At 45.0% G+C, this 16,480-nt stretch overlaps 1 protein-coding gene across 7 annotated transcripts in view; it reads left to right on the forward strand.

Annotated features, from left to right (window-relative positions):
- Positions 1–6,638: 6,638 nt before the first annotated feature.
- LOC144158257 (uncharacterized) overlaps positions 6,639–16,480 on the forward strand; it is a 67,418-nt gene continuing 57,576 nt past the window's right edge. Inside the window, exons 1-3 of one of the 7 annotated variants that reach the window (XM_077689003.1) lie at positions 6,639–6,940; positions 12,114–12,177; positions 13,978–14,220. In XM_077689003.1, coding sequence (XP_077545129.1) covers positions 6,929–6,940; positions 12,114–12,177; positions 13,978–14,220 — 319 coding nt within the window. In that variant the 5' untranslated portion in view covers positions 6,639–6,928. Of the gene's footprint in view, positions 6,941–7,309; positions 7,924–11,758; positions 11,790–11,862; positions 12,178–13,977; positions 14,221–16,480 lie in introns of those variants that run through there. The other 6 variants (XM_077689006.1, XM_077689005.1, XM_077689008.1 and 3 more) reach the window with 6 other exon arrangements.

Here is a 16,480-nt window from a genome sequence, read left to right on the forward strand (position 1 = left end):
TCAAACTATGGGCATATTACGCGGAATTTCCGCTCGCAACAACGAAAAGGGGAGACATGGGGCTCGCACACGCTTCAGTGGTCTAACAGATCGATGCAGCTAACAGCAGCGGTACATAAACTTAGGTTAAACAACCAAGTTATATTTGCCCTCGACTTGTGTTGTACTACAAATTGTGTTTAATCGTGCATGGACAAATTGCGCACAGAAACTGCGACGTGGGCAATTCAATCGCAATCACCCGAGTTTAATGCCAACAGCGAATAGGACTCGAATGAGGGAACCACTGACCACTGCATTCGCATCTGTGAAGAACACGAAATGCGACCAAGTGCTACAATTGAAATTTTTTGTTAGGCAGCGTCTCCTGCCACGCGCGTGGCAGCAGCCACGCCCCCCTGGCAACGGCTGCTGCCACGCATGACGTCGTAATGACGTCATAACATTAATAATTGTCATTATTTTGTGTAGTGTAGTCCGAAATACACATAGTGTAGTCCGAAATACACATTTTTTTTATTTGCAGTACAAAATAACGCACCATTGAACTGCTAAAACTTTTCTAAACAAACAATTTTTGTTCTTGCGGGAGCAGCCGGCGATGCTGCTGCTGCTGCTGCCAGCTGCCGTATCGCGCACATGGAGTCGCGTATCCGAAAGCGTGACGAAGCTCCGATTTTCTCGGGCCGACAACGTAGATAAACCGGAGTTCATATTGTCAGAAGCACTATCTGAAAACGTGAGAAAGTTGCTTGTGATTATGTATTGCGTGGGGACCCAGCCAGCCTTTCCAGACCGCAGCAAAATAGCCGCTCTCGAGTAATGTTGACCTGTGACCGCTTGGTTATGCTTGGTGTACGCCGATGGTACCTGCGTACAGTTTCAGCGTACGTGAGACGACATCGCACAGCCGACTGGCCTCGTTCGAACAAGCTACGTTCCACACAAGAAAAGACACCGTCCGAGCGTAATTCTGTGAACCTTCCGACGCATGTCGGCGCGGCGGCATCTGCTATCAACAGTTTGCACCACGGCAAGTCCAGAATGCTTAAATGGGCGACCTGAAATCGCGGTGTGTGTTCTCGAAATGAAGACAACTTAGCAGCGCCAAAAGATAATCAGAATGTACAGTGCCGAGGACGAAGGGTAGTGGCGGCAACCGTTTTTTACTAGGCACATGTGCGCATTACAATTACAGACAATTGCGCCGAGAATAGGAAAGGTAATCTTTGGTGTCCCCACACATGTACCACGTACGTACCACTACAGTAGATCTCCTCTTCTGAAATATTAGCAAGGAAAACTCGAAAATCGGGAAGTTCTTATTTTCTAGTGGGCGAAATTGTAGCTTAAAATTTGTTTTACACCCACGATACGTTTTATGAGCAGAAAAGTCTTGTGTGCATGCGCCACAAGGATCATAATTGCGTGATATTCAGCGCTTAAAAAGATTTCCTAGTAGAAACCAAATATTTCGTAGTAGGATACATGATTCTACAACAGTTTAGGACCTGCGACCTTCAAAAGGTAGACTAGCTAGACGCTTCATCTCATAGCCACTGCACTGGTATAACTTTCACGTCTCACTGTACCGTGGTGTACGCTATGTTGGCCAGACTTGACTGAGTCCCTCATGCAAAGGAAGTTAATTCAGGACACACAACCAGACGATAGGGTCAGAGAAGAGGCTGTAGAGACGGCAATAGGAAGGGTATACGCTTGGCCGGCCATCATGTCTAATACACCTACATGCACTCCAGCATATGAAAACCTATGGGTTCTGCAAAGGCTCAATAAGCAACGTCAAAGAGGATCTTAAGATATGCCTAGAACGTGAAAGCATCTACGGATTGTTTGTGTAAACAGGTATAAGCAGCGAGCATGCTGCAAATGTAATTGATAGGCAAACGTCAAGGCTATCATGGGGCGAATTTAACAAAAAGAAATGGTGCAAAAGATCCCAATTTCAAACTACATTGATGTTATATGTGCATGCACTATAAACACAGTCATCAGTATGTTAACTGTACGTAAACACTCAAGTGATATGATCAAACGGAACTAGAGGCCCCACTGCAATCGCCCAGTTATGTTTCTTTGCAGTGGAATAGGTCGGTATCTGTTAGTCGCACAAACAAGATTCTCTGATGGCATGGAGAAATAGCTGGAAAGTGGCTATGGAGCTCCAGCTGCTTTACACATTTTCTGTAATACCAGTTATTTGTTTGAAGTTTGCAATAAAATTGATCTCATTTGTTAGTCTTTTTAATTAATGAACGAAACTTTTCATGGCCACAAAACGGTGGTCGATAAACAAATGCTCACTTTCTTTGGTGGCTTGTAACGATTCACTAGAATTTCACATGGCCAACCCAAGGAATCCATGGCTCGTACACTGCAGGGTAGTGCTAGTCTCCAAAAACATTTGCCAGGACGACTGGAAACTAGTGCGGCCCACAGGCTCCATAGGTGGAAACCAGTAGCCCACCCACAGTGCCATAAAACAGCTAATGAATGGAGTGAGTCTCTGCTAAATATTAAGCAGGTTCAAAGGGTAGGTTCGCATTGATAGATTTTGTGCCACCGTTCACTGTGCGTAGATTAACTATTTAACGGGCACAATAGTCATTTTTGTTATTTCGGACAGTTGAAGGGTTGCCTAAATGTTCTTTAACAAAACAAAAAGTGAAAGCTCTCAGGGATTTTAAAAACATTGTTTAGCCTCTCCAGCAATTGTCCCAGCCTGAAGGAACTCAGCTGATAGTTGGTGCCGACTGTCGTCCTTGCTTGCTAGCTCCCTGACCAAGCACATGAATGCAGTGACTAAGAAAGATGGTGACCAAAGTGAGAAGAGAAGGTGGATCCTATACAACAGCCCTTGATCATCTAAACACCAGAAAAAAGCGCCGATGACTCACAGGCCACGACTAGGGCGTTAAAATACCTTTTGACATACATTTACAGGGCATTTACAACCTTTTATCAAAAAAATCTTGATTACACACAGTCCCTCCATGGAAGGGGTTTGTTTCTGACAAGGTCGTTGAAATTTGTTATTAGTGACAACATAAACTCATCATTGGTCCCTTTCATTCAGCACACTTACGGGCTTCGTTTTAAAAACCCTGCTGTTTCTATTTCACATATAAATGAACTGCTTATGCAATATTCTCTTATTTACCTATGTTCGAAGTAAACTGTGTTATACCGTAAAATGTGATGTGCCGAGTGCATGCAGGTGTAACATTCTTCAATGGGACATGCAGAACATGAAGCTCAGTGCTGATAAACTTAAATCAGGGAAAATAAAGCTTCCCATGTTGCTTCTTTATTTTTGTAACTATTCTCTCTACCAAATACTTTGGTGGTAAACTCAACTAAGCTCACCTTTTCCCTAGGCCTTTATAATTGTTTTGCTCTGCAATTATACATTCTCAGCTGGAGCATGCCTGCTGAATTCAGGCCCCAACCACGCTTTACTATTTCTCAATTGCAGCTGTATGAAATGTTGCTCTTTAGGTTTTGCCAATGATTTCCAACAGGCCATTTAATTGGTGTCAGAACCATTTTATACCTTTAATTGCTATTTATAGCAAACAGTATTATATCATTTTTCATAACACATTTTGTTGTAACCACATTCAATGATTTTGTTACCCCGCCAGCCTGGTTCATAAATCTTTGCGTGAACATGCCCGTCTTGCAGCTAATCTGCATTAACAGACACCACACATTTTGGCTTTCCAGCGTAGCTTTGGTGTCCGCAAAAAGGAATCTTTTTCTTGGCTCCTCTGCAGCGCTTTGTAGAAAAAGATCACTTGCTGGTTTGGCTTTCCCGCAGGGCTCTAGTGTAGTGCAAGAAAGTATCGCGTGCTTATTCCTTTTTTGTTGAGGTTTTAATGCTGTGCATCTTCCAGAAGAACCCTGGCATTTTGTTTAGAAATGGAACTTCACAGCACAAACAGTGCAGAGAAAGTAGAGCTACTCACTTTTTGCATAGACACGGAAGTTTGGCAGATCACTTGTCATTGACAAGCAAGTGTTTGATTTCTGGCTTAAGGTGCAACGCTGGGATAGTTTACTAGCTGGGTGGAAAAAACACAGCACTGATAAACGGTACTGAAGTACTAGGAAAGGTGCCGTGATCAACATGGTTCCCATGTGTTGGCAGCTTTTTGGTCCAGTGTTTTTCATGAATATTTGCCAGGGGGCCTTAACATGGCCTGCTTTTGTGTAACAAAAATGTCAACAGTGAAGCACTTATCAATGCTCACATGCTGCTCATTGATACCAGAGCAAAAGTACGTTCAGCAGTCATTTTATTGTTAAAGCCACCCATGATCCATACACCTTCCAGCTGTACTGCAACTTTCACAAACACCGACAGACATTCACATCTACGCACGTGGCCTTGGCTCCAGTTCTTGCACAAGGAATTAAGAAGTACTCTTGGGAGTGGGCAATGTCACGCTCGACACCAACCATTACCCCAAAGTTGTACTTGATGAACTATTTTTTACGCCTGTTGGCTTAAAGGATTGTTTAAGTGCCCGTTTTGTGGAAGAAAAAGAAACAGCTAATGGGCACACAACACACAACCCGTGAATGTGTTTTCTAGCAGCTGGCTTCTGACGAGACTTGCATCATTGTTGGGACATTTTATAAAGCCCCTTACCACTAAGTAAATTCACTTGAGCAATTTTCCAAAACAGTTTACACAGTGCGGAGTTAAAAAGCAATAGAATGTGAAACGTCCCCTCACAATTGGAAACTCTTCCTGTTCACTACCCCAAAGGCTTTGACAGTAGACGCTTAAGCACGCTTCACCAGTTGCGAATACAAGCATTAGTGTCAAGTTGAACTCCGCAGAGTGCTTGGGATGGGCATATAGATGTCACAGCCACTTGGAATTTGTGCAAAGACTGCAAGCCTCCGAGATAAGCTCTCATCATCATTAGCCCATCCTGCTGAGAGTGAATGAAAGTATTGTGCCTGGTTATGTTCATTTCCAACCAAGCCAAACACAAGAGTAAAGAAGGAACGAGCCTATCAAAATACATACTCAAAGCAGATGCAGGAGGAAGTTCTGTTGCCTAACCAGGTTAGAGGAGGCGAAAGGTACTGGAGCGAAGGAAAGGGAAATAAGAGCCAAGCAGTAATTTTAAGCCTTGCCTATCATTTCATTAAGACTTCCTAAGTTGAAAGCACAATGGTACTAAGCAACAAATCTGAGCATAGATGAACAATAACTGAATTGTCACTTGTTAACCTTATGCACACCAGACTTTTAAAGGACTATTAGCAGAAGTTCCAAACTTGGCTCACACGGCGATCTTATCGGCTGCACTTCTCCCATGCTTGCACAGTTGGAGCTTGAGCCTCCTTGCACAAGAAGCCAGCCAGTCAGCGAATGGTTTCAGTGGTATCTTGAATAGATATATCTTTGGACGGGCAGTTGGGCTCCACCCACGGAAGTGCAACTGCGCTCCCTGCACGGATTCTGCAGCGCTACGTGCACAGATCGTTTCTGTGGAATAGTCAGGATACATTTCTCGGCGACAGTACTACTGCCCCGGGGGAAAAATTGCAGAAGCTACATGCGAGATCGGATTGCGTTCGATGATGCCGTGCGCTACCTGACGACACTCGATTCGTGCACACGCTGACACTACGTCGCTCGCTACGGCGCGACGCGATGGAAAATACTGATCCCTACGTTTTATAATTGAGCCACCACTCCAGAATCAGAACACAAGGCTTGGCATGGAAGAAGCGAGGCACAAGTAGACAACAAATGCAGGCGCGTAAAGCAAATAGCACGCGAACTGCAATACAACGTGAAGCTTACAAAATATTAAACGACAACAGTACAGTTCTAGGAGCATGTAAAAAGCGGGGCGAAGCAGCGTGCAGAAAACAATGCGTTAGGCTTACCAAGACGTGCAACAGCAAGTTCACAAAAAATACCCAATCTAAATAATTACAAGCGCACCTCCCAACAAGAAAAAAGCGCCGCGAGGCAGCCGCTGTACAGGGAGATAAGGACGTAACGATGCGTCAGGCCTGCCATTCGAACCACGGGCGGAGAACATCGGGACACAAGACGCGAACACCCGGCTGCCGTCGTCAACACAAAAAAGTGGCATGATCAAATGACGTGAATATGACGTTTGTTTCACAGGAAGTCACGTGATTACTTTAGCTTGACGTCACTTCTGCGTGGCAGCAGCTGTTGCCAGGGGGGCGCAGCTCGTGCCACGCGCGTGGCAGGAGACTTAACCTTTTTGTTATCCTTATTATTATTTTTTTCAGAGGACGCTCCCTCTGTCCATCGATTCGTTCATTTTGTATAAATCATTATTTGGAAGTTTCTGTTGAGTAAACATTTAGGGAGGTATTGCTGTAAATTACAAAGAAACGGAGATATTTGCCCTAATATTACTGTGGTATTCAAAGGCTACAGCATAGAGTTCACACTGGTTAAAGGCTACAGCATCGATGTACAGGAATACTGCGCTCCTTGCGGCACATTTTCGAAATAAGGCATCTTAAGTAAAACAAAATTGAATGAGCAGGCTTTGAAAACCAAAAGTGGCTCTAGCCAAGTACTGGCCAGTCACAAATCCAGTCGAAGCCAATTCAGTAGACGCCATGTTCAAATGCTGCTTATCTCTTGGAAGAATTTGAGTGAGCCGCTGCCTGTTGTTGATGATGTGCTAATGATTCTACGGTCCTCGTTTGCATTGTTCAGATCATTTTAATGCTGCAAAATGATTGCCATTTATATGGAACAGCGGCCACGGCGTGACGGCGCCTGTCAACGTGTGAGCCCACGTGAACGACGGTTTGACGTGCGCCAAGCCAGTGGTCACCGCTCATCGTTTCGCCGTCGTCGGTTGCTCCCCTACGCCGTACCCTGCGACCGCCGATGCTGACCAAGGTCACCTCAGCGCCTGTTTTTCGCCAGTGATGTTAATCGCGGCCGTGTTTTTCTGGATACAGCGCGTTCGCGCCCTAAGCGCGCTGTCTGCCTTTTACGTGTGCCCGTTCGCCCTTTGAGTTACGTGAAACGTGGTTTCGATTTTTCCCCCACCTTGACGATGGATCGTCAAAGCTCCACGCGTGCTGTGCATCTTGGGCGCTTAAAAACTACGCTCCTTTCTGCCAGCGGTGGAGTGACGAACGTCTTGCGCGCCGTCTCCGCCTGCATAAATGGACCGTGAATTCCAACACGCACCGCTTTCAGCTATTAGCCGTGCTTTCACAGCAGGCTTGGAAGGGTAAGAAGTGTAGCTGCCGTAGCCTTGGTAAAAAGGCTTCGTCGTAATCACGTATACCTGGACTCGGTAATAAGCGTACCTCATTAGAACGCACAACGTAGGCGTAGTTGTAAAACACCTACACTTGTAAGGGGGGACGTTGGCGAAGACTTGTGCACATTCAAACATAACTATTTACCGCCAGTGCGATTCGGCAGGGCTCGGAATTTCGGCGCGGCAGCTTCCCGGAGCGTCATTCGATTTACAGCAGGAACAACGATGTGGGGATGGTGACGTGCTTCAAGTGCTCGGACAAGTGTAATGACGACCCTTGGAAAGTGGTGTAATGAGTGTGAGCGTGTATACAGATAAGGTTGCAGTGAAGTGTGTCATGGAAAATTTCAGAAAGAGAGTTTCAAGAAGCGTGATGAGGAGTTGGGTGGCGAGTGATGGGTAGTGGGGCAGTGGTGGTGATTGTGATGAGTTTGACAAAAGGTTCTGGACGTGAAGAGTGATGTGATGGTGCGACAAAATAGAGGGAGGGGTGTGATGACGAGTTTGGCGACGACACTACTGAGCAGTTCAATGTGAAATTGCAACAGTGTGAGTGATTTGTAGCCTAACAGTGGTAAGTGGTGGCAAGTTGGACAAGAGCTGTGGTAAGGTAAGTGACAAGCGCAGGAATACCTGCCGTGGTGGCTCGGTGGCTACGGTGGTGTGCTTCTGAGGCCAGGGATACAGCTTCGAGTCCAGCCGCCGTGGCTGCTTTTGGGGTGGAGGTGAAAAGCGAAAATGCCTATGTCAAGAGTTCAGCATACTTTAGATTGGCAGGCGCTTGAAATTATTGTGAGCCCTCCACAACGCGTGCCTCATGTAGCTTCAGTGCATTCAACTCCAAAAATGTGGGGAGTGCGGCAATATAGAGTGATAAAAAGTATAACAGTGGCTAAAAGGCTGCCGAAAGTTTGAAATGGAGATTGTCGAGTCAGTATTTACGCGAGGTTTTGCTCTTCTGCACGTCTCCAGCAGGTAGTGGTTCAAAGGGAGCACTGCTCCAGTGGTAGGAAGATTTCGAATAAGTAAGGTGAATGCGTGAGCATGGATAACACGAGAATGGCGGTTCCCAGGCAGGCTCATCACACTGCTTTGCGGATGTGCTGTGACGAATGTGCATGAGATTTGCACTACGAAACCTGGGCTCAGCTACTTTACAGTGGTGATGTTACAAGGCAGTTCTTTGTGCACAGCAATGCTTGCAAGGAACGGTTATGTATGTGCGATTGACATCATTCCATGTTATAGGTGGAGCCCGATAGAGATTTTATGAAGAAAGTTGAAGCCCAACTTAAAGGAGTACTGACACGAAATTTTTATGTTGCGTTTTTTTCGCTGCTATGCGTGCCTACCAGCCCACTAATCATAGAATGACAGATTAGACGGTCGAGCGCAGCGTAAACATTCATTTACGGCGTCGTTTATTCATGCCAGTTTCAGTTTCGACAAAAAAACGCCGAGCGGCCGCCATGACAGCATGTATCACATGGCGTCACCATTCTTGCCGTATCGCTGCCTCTCTAGAAGCGCGCGCACGCGCGCGCCCAGACCGGCCGAGGTTTTCACCGTCCCCACAGGCCCGGGCAGCATGACGTCAGTCCCAAAACCATGACGTGTACACACGCCCGAGCAGCGCGCACCAACCACAGCCAGCGCGTCGGCTTCGTCACGGGAGCCCCGACGTCGGCAGTTTGGGGCACGTTGCAGATGATGTCACGTCGGCCCGCTCTGGGCTTTCTCGTGCGGGCGAAGATTAAAATGGATTTTAAATATGTTTCGCTGAACGGTTGCTGTTGAAACTTGCTGGGAGATATCTCCTGATAAAAAGGAAGCGTTGTACATAGTTATCTCAGCTTTGAAATTTCGTGTCAGTACTCCTTTAAAGCCTGCTGCCGGGAATTTTCACACTTTATTCCTGTGTTTCCTAATGCAACTTTTGCATAACCTCGCAAGAGCCATGTATGGGGTAGCAAGTGTGTGTTTGTTGTAAATGACAGCACTTAGACATGAAATACATGGGGCATAATATGATCCTGTTCAATCAAAAGGTACCTGAAGAAATTGTAAAACTTTGTGCCCTTTAGAGCATGAAAAAGGTGGGGCAATTTCTACGTGAACTGAGGACTTTTAGCTAAGAATTTTGCTTTCCAAAAAGCAACTGCAAGCAATACAGTGGTAAATGGCTCTGAAAAGTGAAATTTTGCGATCAACCAGATTTAGGAGAAATCCCCACAAGGTGGAGTTTCTACGAAGGAAGATGTGCAGCTGTACAGCTTTTCTTTGTAGCCGTATGGCTGCATAGGGGTGGTTGTCAAATTTTCCTTCGTAAAGTTTTACAATGTTTGCTCTCTGCTTTTCATTTGGAAATGATACCTTGCTTTTATACAGCAATGAGAAAATGAGAAACAAAGCAGCAAGTACCCTTTCTAATTTGTCTTCCAGCAGACAGCCGGAGAGAGAAGAGTGTTGAGTAGATTGCAAATACTTGTCTCTTTTGAATGTTTAATTAAGCAATTTTATTTAGATATTCACTCAAATATCTGGCTTATGCTACACTGCGTGGCAACAGCAGCGTTATTGCTGCTGCCTTCATGACTGCTCCTAGAATGGTGCCAGTATAGAGAAAAAAAAAATGGCAGCATCTCCACTCCGTGGATAATGGCAAGGGTGCAGAGTACGGGGACTCGAAATGACATCCAAGTTGCGCCCCGAGTGACATCCGATTTGCGGGCCCCTACCGTCATTCGATTTGAGCCGTGAGTTGCACCTTGATTATTCCCTAAATGAAACTGCAACTCACGGCTCAAATCGAATTTCGCTTGATGGTGGTGTGCACACAGATGGACGCGGACGGACATTGGGAGGTTCTAAGGTACTCCGCACCGTTACAGGCGAGGGAGTAAGCCTTTTGACTCACGATCGTTGCCCAATAAATAAGACGACTGACACTAACTCTGTCTGGTCTACCATACGCAGGCTCGAATCCTGCCGGCGCCTGTGTGATATTTTGCGATTGTAAATGCTATGCGCACGGACGCGAATAGACATTTTGCGGTCCTAAGGTACTCCGCACCTAAAATGCCGGAAACTGAAATCCAGGCAACGTTTTCGAGTACACTTGGGTCTGCTGCCCTTTGTTCTTGACACACCCCAGCCAGATGGGACAGCGAATTTCTAGTCTTGAAAAACCTAGCCATATCTTATCTGCATTGCATGCGTGGTGCACAGTTATCTTGTCGCCGTCCACACGAGGAGGCCTCTGCAAAAGTCGTGGTTTGTTGCCTATGCTCCTCAGTGCCTTGCCCTCCGGGAACAGATTACAGCGCACTAAGACGTGTCTGACCTTCGAACGGCCGAAGCGATAACAACGCTCGGCCGTGTCTGAGCTTTGAACGGCGGGAGTGATAAAGGCACAGAGCACTCGGGCTTTTGTTTCCTTGCCGCCCAAGTGGTGTTGATCCGTTAATAGCCACATGCTGGTTGCTGCACATACGTCATTAGACTGATATCCCGGCTACACTAGGGTCCAAATGTCATTTGAACCAAATGTCATTTGACTCAAATGGGGTGCTTCGAATGCCATTCAGAATCTGCCGTGCCACACTACAATTTCGATGGCATTGGAAAGCTTTCACAATTGCTCGCCGTGCTGTAGTGGTGCTGTTGTCGCCCCGTTCCGTTTTCGTACAGTAATACAACAGTCAAGTTTAGAAGCAGTCTAAGGCAGTAAAATGATATCAAATTAGAAGAGACACAAATTTTGACTCTAATATGGTGACTGTTTGCGTAGTTTTATTTTTTTCAACTGACCCACTGGTTTTGGGAGTTTGAGAATTAAATATGTTGATTTTCCAGTTTAAATAAATGAACAGTGAACAAAGTTCCACAAACAAAAATATTTTGCTTGTTTTACGTACGGAAGTATTATATTTTTTATTGCCGATCGAAGATGCTGCGTGCGAGAGTGCGAGAAATGTCATTTGAAATCCCAAATGTCTCTCTCGGTGCTCATTTCGCTTGAAAGTCATTTGAGCCGAATGGCATTTCAGAACCTAGTGTAGCAGCACAACATGGCATTTGAGTCGAATTACATTTGGTTCAAATGACATTCGGACGCTACTGTAGCAGGGGTATTACAGATAATGAACAAAGCATGTATTTATTTTTCTGACAATACTGATGAGGCTCCGTTGAAGCTAATGCAATCTGCTTTTGATGCGTAATTTGCTAAACGATTACAAGGGAAAGATCGCAAACGGAAGTGCAAATATGAGCCGGCTGAAGTCACTTTGACTGCAGTTGTGAGCGCATTGAAATTTCTGGATTGATTAAAATTATCGATTAGTTTGTCATGTCTCATTGATCTTGTTTGTTTGGTTAGTTTTTTTTATGCAACCTTGGTGAATCTTCTAGTCTGTACACTGGTACATGCCAGCTGCAACAGGGCATGCGAACGCCACATGTCACAAATGTTTGGTACCTTCCCAAAATTGTTGCTACTAATACTGCATACTCTAAGTTCAAAAGTTTTAACAATATTTCTGTTTTTTTTTTTTTTTTTGGTGACGAGAACATCCTTCCAGGCTGGAATAAAGTTGAGCTAGTTATGAAAGGCTAGTTTTTTCAGCCAAAATTAAAATGTATGTGACCCCGAGGCCTATATGGTGACTTCGAGAACATATATGTGAGGCCAAAATAAAAATTGCAAAGAAAAAAGCATGAATGCCTCGCGTATGAATGCTAAGTAATATTTATGGACAGCAGCTCTGTACTGACCTTGTTTGTTTTTTCCTTCTACAGGGCAGGTTTGCCAACCCAACAGACACACTTGGATTGCACTTGGCCCTGCTGTGTACAGCAGTGTGTATGGCAGTGGTGTATAGCAAAACCTAAACCTTGCTGTTGCGTGTCTGTTGATTGAATTTTTTCCCAGTATAAGGGCTACACACGAGCCCCACTGACTTCTATTAATGACTAAAGTTTGATTTCAGTCATTGTGTTTATGTTATGACTGATTTTTTTGAATGAAACATAATTGGGACTTGGAAGTAGGTCTTTATGTGCAGCATTTTGAGAATGACCATTCTGGTGACCTTGGTCCTTTACTAAGCTGTATGTTGAATCCTGTGTGAAAAAAAAAACCTAATAATTTTTCAGAACTGGTGCACTTAGTTTTAAGACACTGGTCATTAACTTTTTTTGGGCTGGTTCTAATGACAACGCTGCATAAGGGACTAAATCGCAAAACAAACTCGTTTTGGCAGCAACAGTGTTTAACGATGCAGATAACAAAAAATGTGTAAAATGTATTATTTAAATTCTGTATATTATTCTGTATATTATTCTGCTGTATAACTCGGAAAAAGCATTTTCAGAGCCGTTAATGTTTTTTAGAGCAGTACCTAGCTTGCCAGAGTGATAAGTTGGTATTCGGATGTATTGAATATGCTGCTGTTTCTTGCGTATTTGCAGTGCAACTTACCACTTGATTTGGTGAGAGTGCTTGCCTGTAATTCATTCTTCTTTTATATCTAGTCATGCATTGGGCTGGGCACCACCTTTTTAGTGCTCTGTGGTTCTTACCCAGAACTGCTGAAAGATAAAACTACAATGAGCACGGAATTATGGCATGCACCTTCAAGGGCACTGAGTTGCTATGGCCTGCCTGCCATGACTTGGCAGCGTTTAGGATAGTAAAAACGACAGGGGAGGGTTAGAGGCTTGAGACAGATATAAAAACTCGTATAATATTTACTTGCTTCATTTTTACTTAACACTGTACTACGTTCTTGCAGGCTGAGGTTACTGAGATGGTGTCTAATAAATCCAATGTGTGCTGTGGATTGTTTGGAGGCTGTTTCAGGTTCTTTAGAAGTCATAGTGCTTGAGACGGCAGCTCTTCAAGCCTACTAAAAAAATGTAAAACGATTGGCTTATTGCCTTACCTTGTATGATTGCTATCATAGCTTGATAAAAAACAAATGCTGCATGCAGCATTTTACTCCTAGGGAGTTGCTTTCTACACCACTCAGAGCGGGACGGCGGTTTCAACAGTCTTTCTGCCCTTTGAGTTAAAGAATGGGTTTACTTTCCACAAGGCATTCAGAATGCACAGTCTCAGGTTCACATGCAGAAGGGGCCCAGCACTGACGAGATTGCAAAATCAGAACACCATATTGCTTGCATTTTTTTTTCTATCCACTTCTTGTTGACCTTTGTGCAAGCAGTCACAAACATGCCACTTACTCAATTAGAATGCCAGGGGCATCCATCTTGATAACTTCTCTGTCACAATCACCTTCTATGTCACAATCTCAGTTAGTTTTTCGAGCAGCAGTGTATTGCTGGTCTGGTGTTGAGAGAGTTTCTTTTTTGTAGATGTCTCAGTCGGGACCGCACCCTAACGTGTGAAACACATAAGCTGCTTGTTTTGTGTTTGCAACCATTCACAAATGTTGATTGTGCTCATAGAGTGTGATGGGGATTTCAGGTGGGAAAACTCGCTTTAAGTGGATGAGCATAAGGTTAATTAGAAGAGGGCTCAGTACGACTCCTTGAGGCACTCCTTTTTGTATAGTGTTGTAGTACATTGGGCTTTCCAGAGTGGACAGGGAAAATTTTTGCCCCAGTAGGTGGCTCACGGTGGTGTCAATAATACCTGCAGGGCACTCTGCTATGGTGCAGCCATGGCAGTTCAGCCGAGCACAGCTGCTGCCTAACACGCTGCACCCAGGGTCTCCGACACCAACTGAAGTCCTCGTGGCGTACCAACCTGAAGCGTACCAGTACCAGGTCGGGGGAGGTGGATTCACCCTGCGAGACCTGCTCACGGTGCCACCAAGCACACCGCAGCGGGAGCCAGATCATCAAGGACCACAAGTGATTACTATAGACGACGTACCTGAAGGTAGGCAAAAAGTATCTCTCTTGTTTTTGTTAGGCGTTCATAGCTAAGTACTGGTGGCACGCAATCTTAGAGCACTTGCAAATAAAATTTAGTGCAGAATGCGTATTGGGCCTGGCAAGACAATTGTGGGTTCATGTAATGGAGGCTTGGTGGGAACTTCTTTTTTAGGGGGTTTCTCAGAGGCCTTATGGAGTAACGCACTGGCAAAAAAAGTTTGCAGGCCATTCTAGCTTTGTCACCTCCTGAAACTCTAAACCCATTCTATTTTCATTCAGGGTACCTGTTTTCATTCAAGGTATCCATTTAAAAAGGATTTGTTTGGTTGAAGTAATTAATATATTTTACCATGCCTAATTTCACCAATATTTACTTGGCTTGGTTGTTTGTTGTCAAGTCCTATTGTGAAAAATGCTGCCTTATGGAACAACTTGATTTAGCCCCAGCCCTGTTTTTTGTAGCTGGGGTTGGGTATGGCATCTTTTTAGCAGGAGAACGTTACTGCTTCCCGTTAAAAAACTTGGAAAACGTGGTGTCAGGATCACCTTTCAGTGTCCTAGTTCACGGCTGAGCCTTGAATGCCAAAGGTTTTAACTGGCCATACCTATACGTCAGGCAGCCAGCAAGTGAGCAGTTACCATCACTGAGTAGCCAGCAGAAATGAGAAATAAGGAAGGAGGGGAATTTTGCAGCTTTTTTTGCTCATGCAAGTATCAAAGATGCAGCTTTGTTGTTCCATATATATTTGGCCAAGAACGACGAGGAGTCTTTCAGTTAACAAAGGCTGTTTGAGTGAACCTGTGCTTCGAAACAAGGGGAAGCCAGAAGAACACACAGCTGGCGAAGAAGTGGTCCCCATAGTCAGAGGCGTCGGAACTATTTTCTAACAGGGGGAGTGAAAAAATCCTAACATAGACATCATCATCATCATCATCATTTATTTTCTTTGAGGATTCATGAATGCGCAGTGTTCCAGATGACAAGACTAAAATAAACCATACAAAATCCAATCAAATTTTTATCCAACATCCCAGGTGCTAGAGAGCAGTCAAAAAGACCGTTAGTGTTTTGATGGCTTCAGCACCATCTATAAGGCGATGGTAGCATGCAAAATGCTATATATTTTATGTATCGAGGTACAGAAAAGCACTGCACGCCCTTGAAACATATGAAAACAGTAACAGGGAACCTACAGGGGTAGTGCAAAATGCCAGGTCATGATTTGATACACCTTTCGACTCGACCGTGTGGCAACAGCTTGTTGCACACCCTCCTCGACAAACTGCCGGCTCACTGCTCCGACAAAAGAATGTCGCTCGGTTTTCCTTCAGGTTGAGCCTGGGGAACTTGAGGTTACTTACTCCTTTTGCTGCGGGGCCACGCGTTATCATGGCCCACAGTTCAGTGATTCGCTCGGCCTGGGGGATCACCTCGAAAATGTTGTCCGGCTACCCGCGGCAGGCGCGTGGCTACCGAGGGTTAAGCGCAGGTGGTGGACGGCGCGAAGGCCGTGATTTGAAGTGAATTTCGTCTGATCCTTTAAACCTTCTGGGAATAAACCAACTTTCCCAGAACCGTCTGAGGCTCAGCGAAAGTCTATGCTCTTTGACTGGGGGAGCCGTGCTCCCCCATTTGTACAATAGGGGGAGCCGTTGCTCCCCCTGCTCTTTCTGTTCCAACGCCCATGCCCATAGTGACATGCACATCGAGCGTCTGCGAATAGAATGTTGCAGCGTTTGTTCTCCCCATATTTATGTCAAGTGATCTCCATTGTAGAAATATTGAACTAGGTCAAGAATGCTGTCGTTCAAACGAGAAAACTCTTGTATAATGACCGTGAACCTGCACTTTGTCCCCGTCACACAAGATTGCCACTGCAGCATATGAAAGGAGGATACGAAAGCACTTTACTTGAAACAAAGGATGAGATAGTGTAGTGTGGCCATGTGCTAGTGACAAAACGTAATTAAACAAATCATAAAGTGTGGTTCGTAGCAGTAATTACCCCTGTCTAAATGCGCATCGACCCAATGCTTGAATAAAGCAGTTGTCCAAATAATAGAAAGTTCATTATCTGTCATAGTAAGGCTTGGGGCAAACGTTGTGGACATCCTTGGGCTGCATGCATTGCCGTGATCTCAACATCAGGGACGACCTCACAGACAAGTTGGCCAACATGTCACTGGATTCTCTATGGTACCAAATACTTTTACAGGAGCTCCTCGTATTTTGTCAGATCGAGGTCCATACTCACACAAGGCCC

This window comes from Haemaphysalis longicornis, unplaced genomic scaffold (assembly GCF_048455015.1).
Source record: "Haemaphysalis longicornis isolate Haplotype H1 unplaced genomic scaffold, Haemaphysalis longicornis Haplotype H1 scaffold_10, whole genome shotgun sequence".
NCBI lineage: Eukaryota > Metazoa > Arthropoda > Arachnida > Ixodida > Ixodidae > Haemaphysalis > Haemaphysalis longicornis.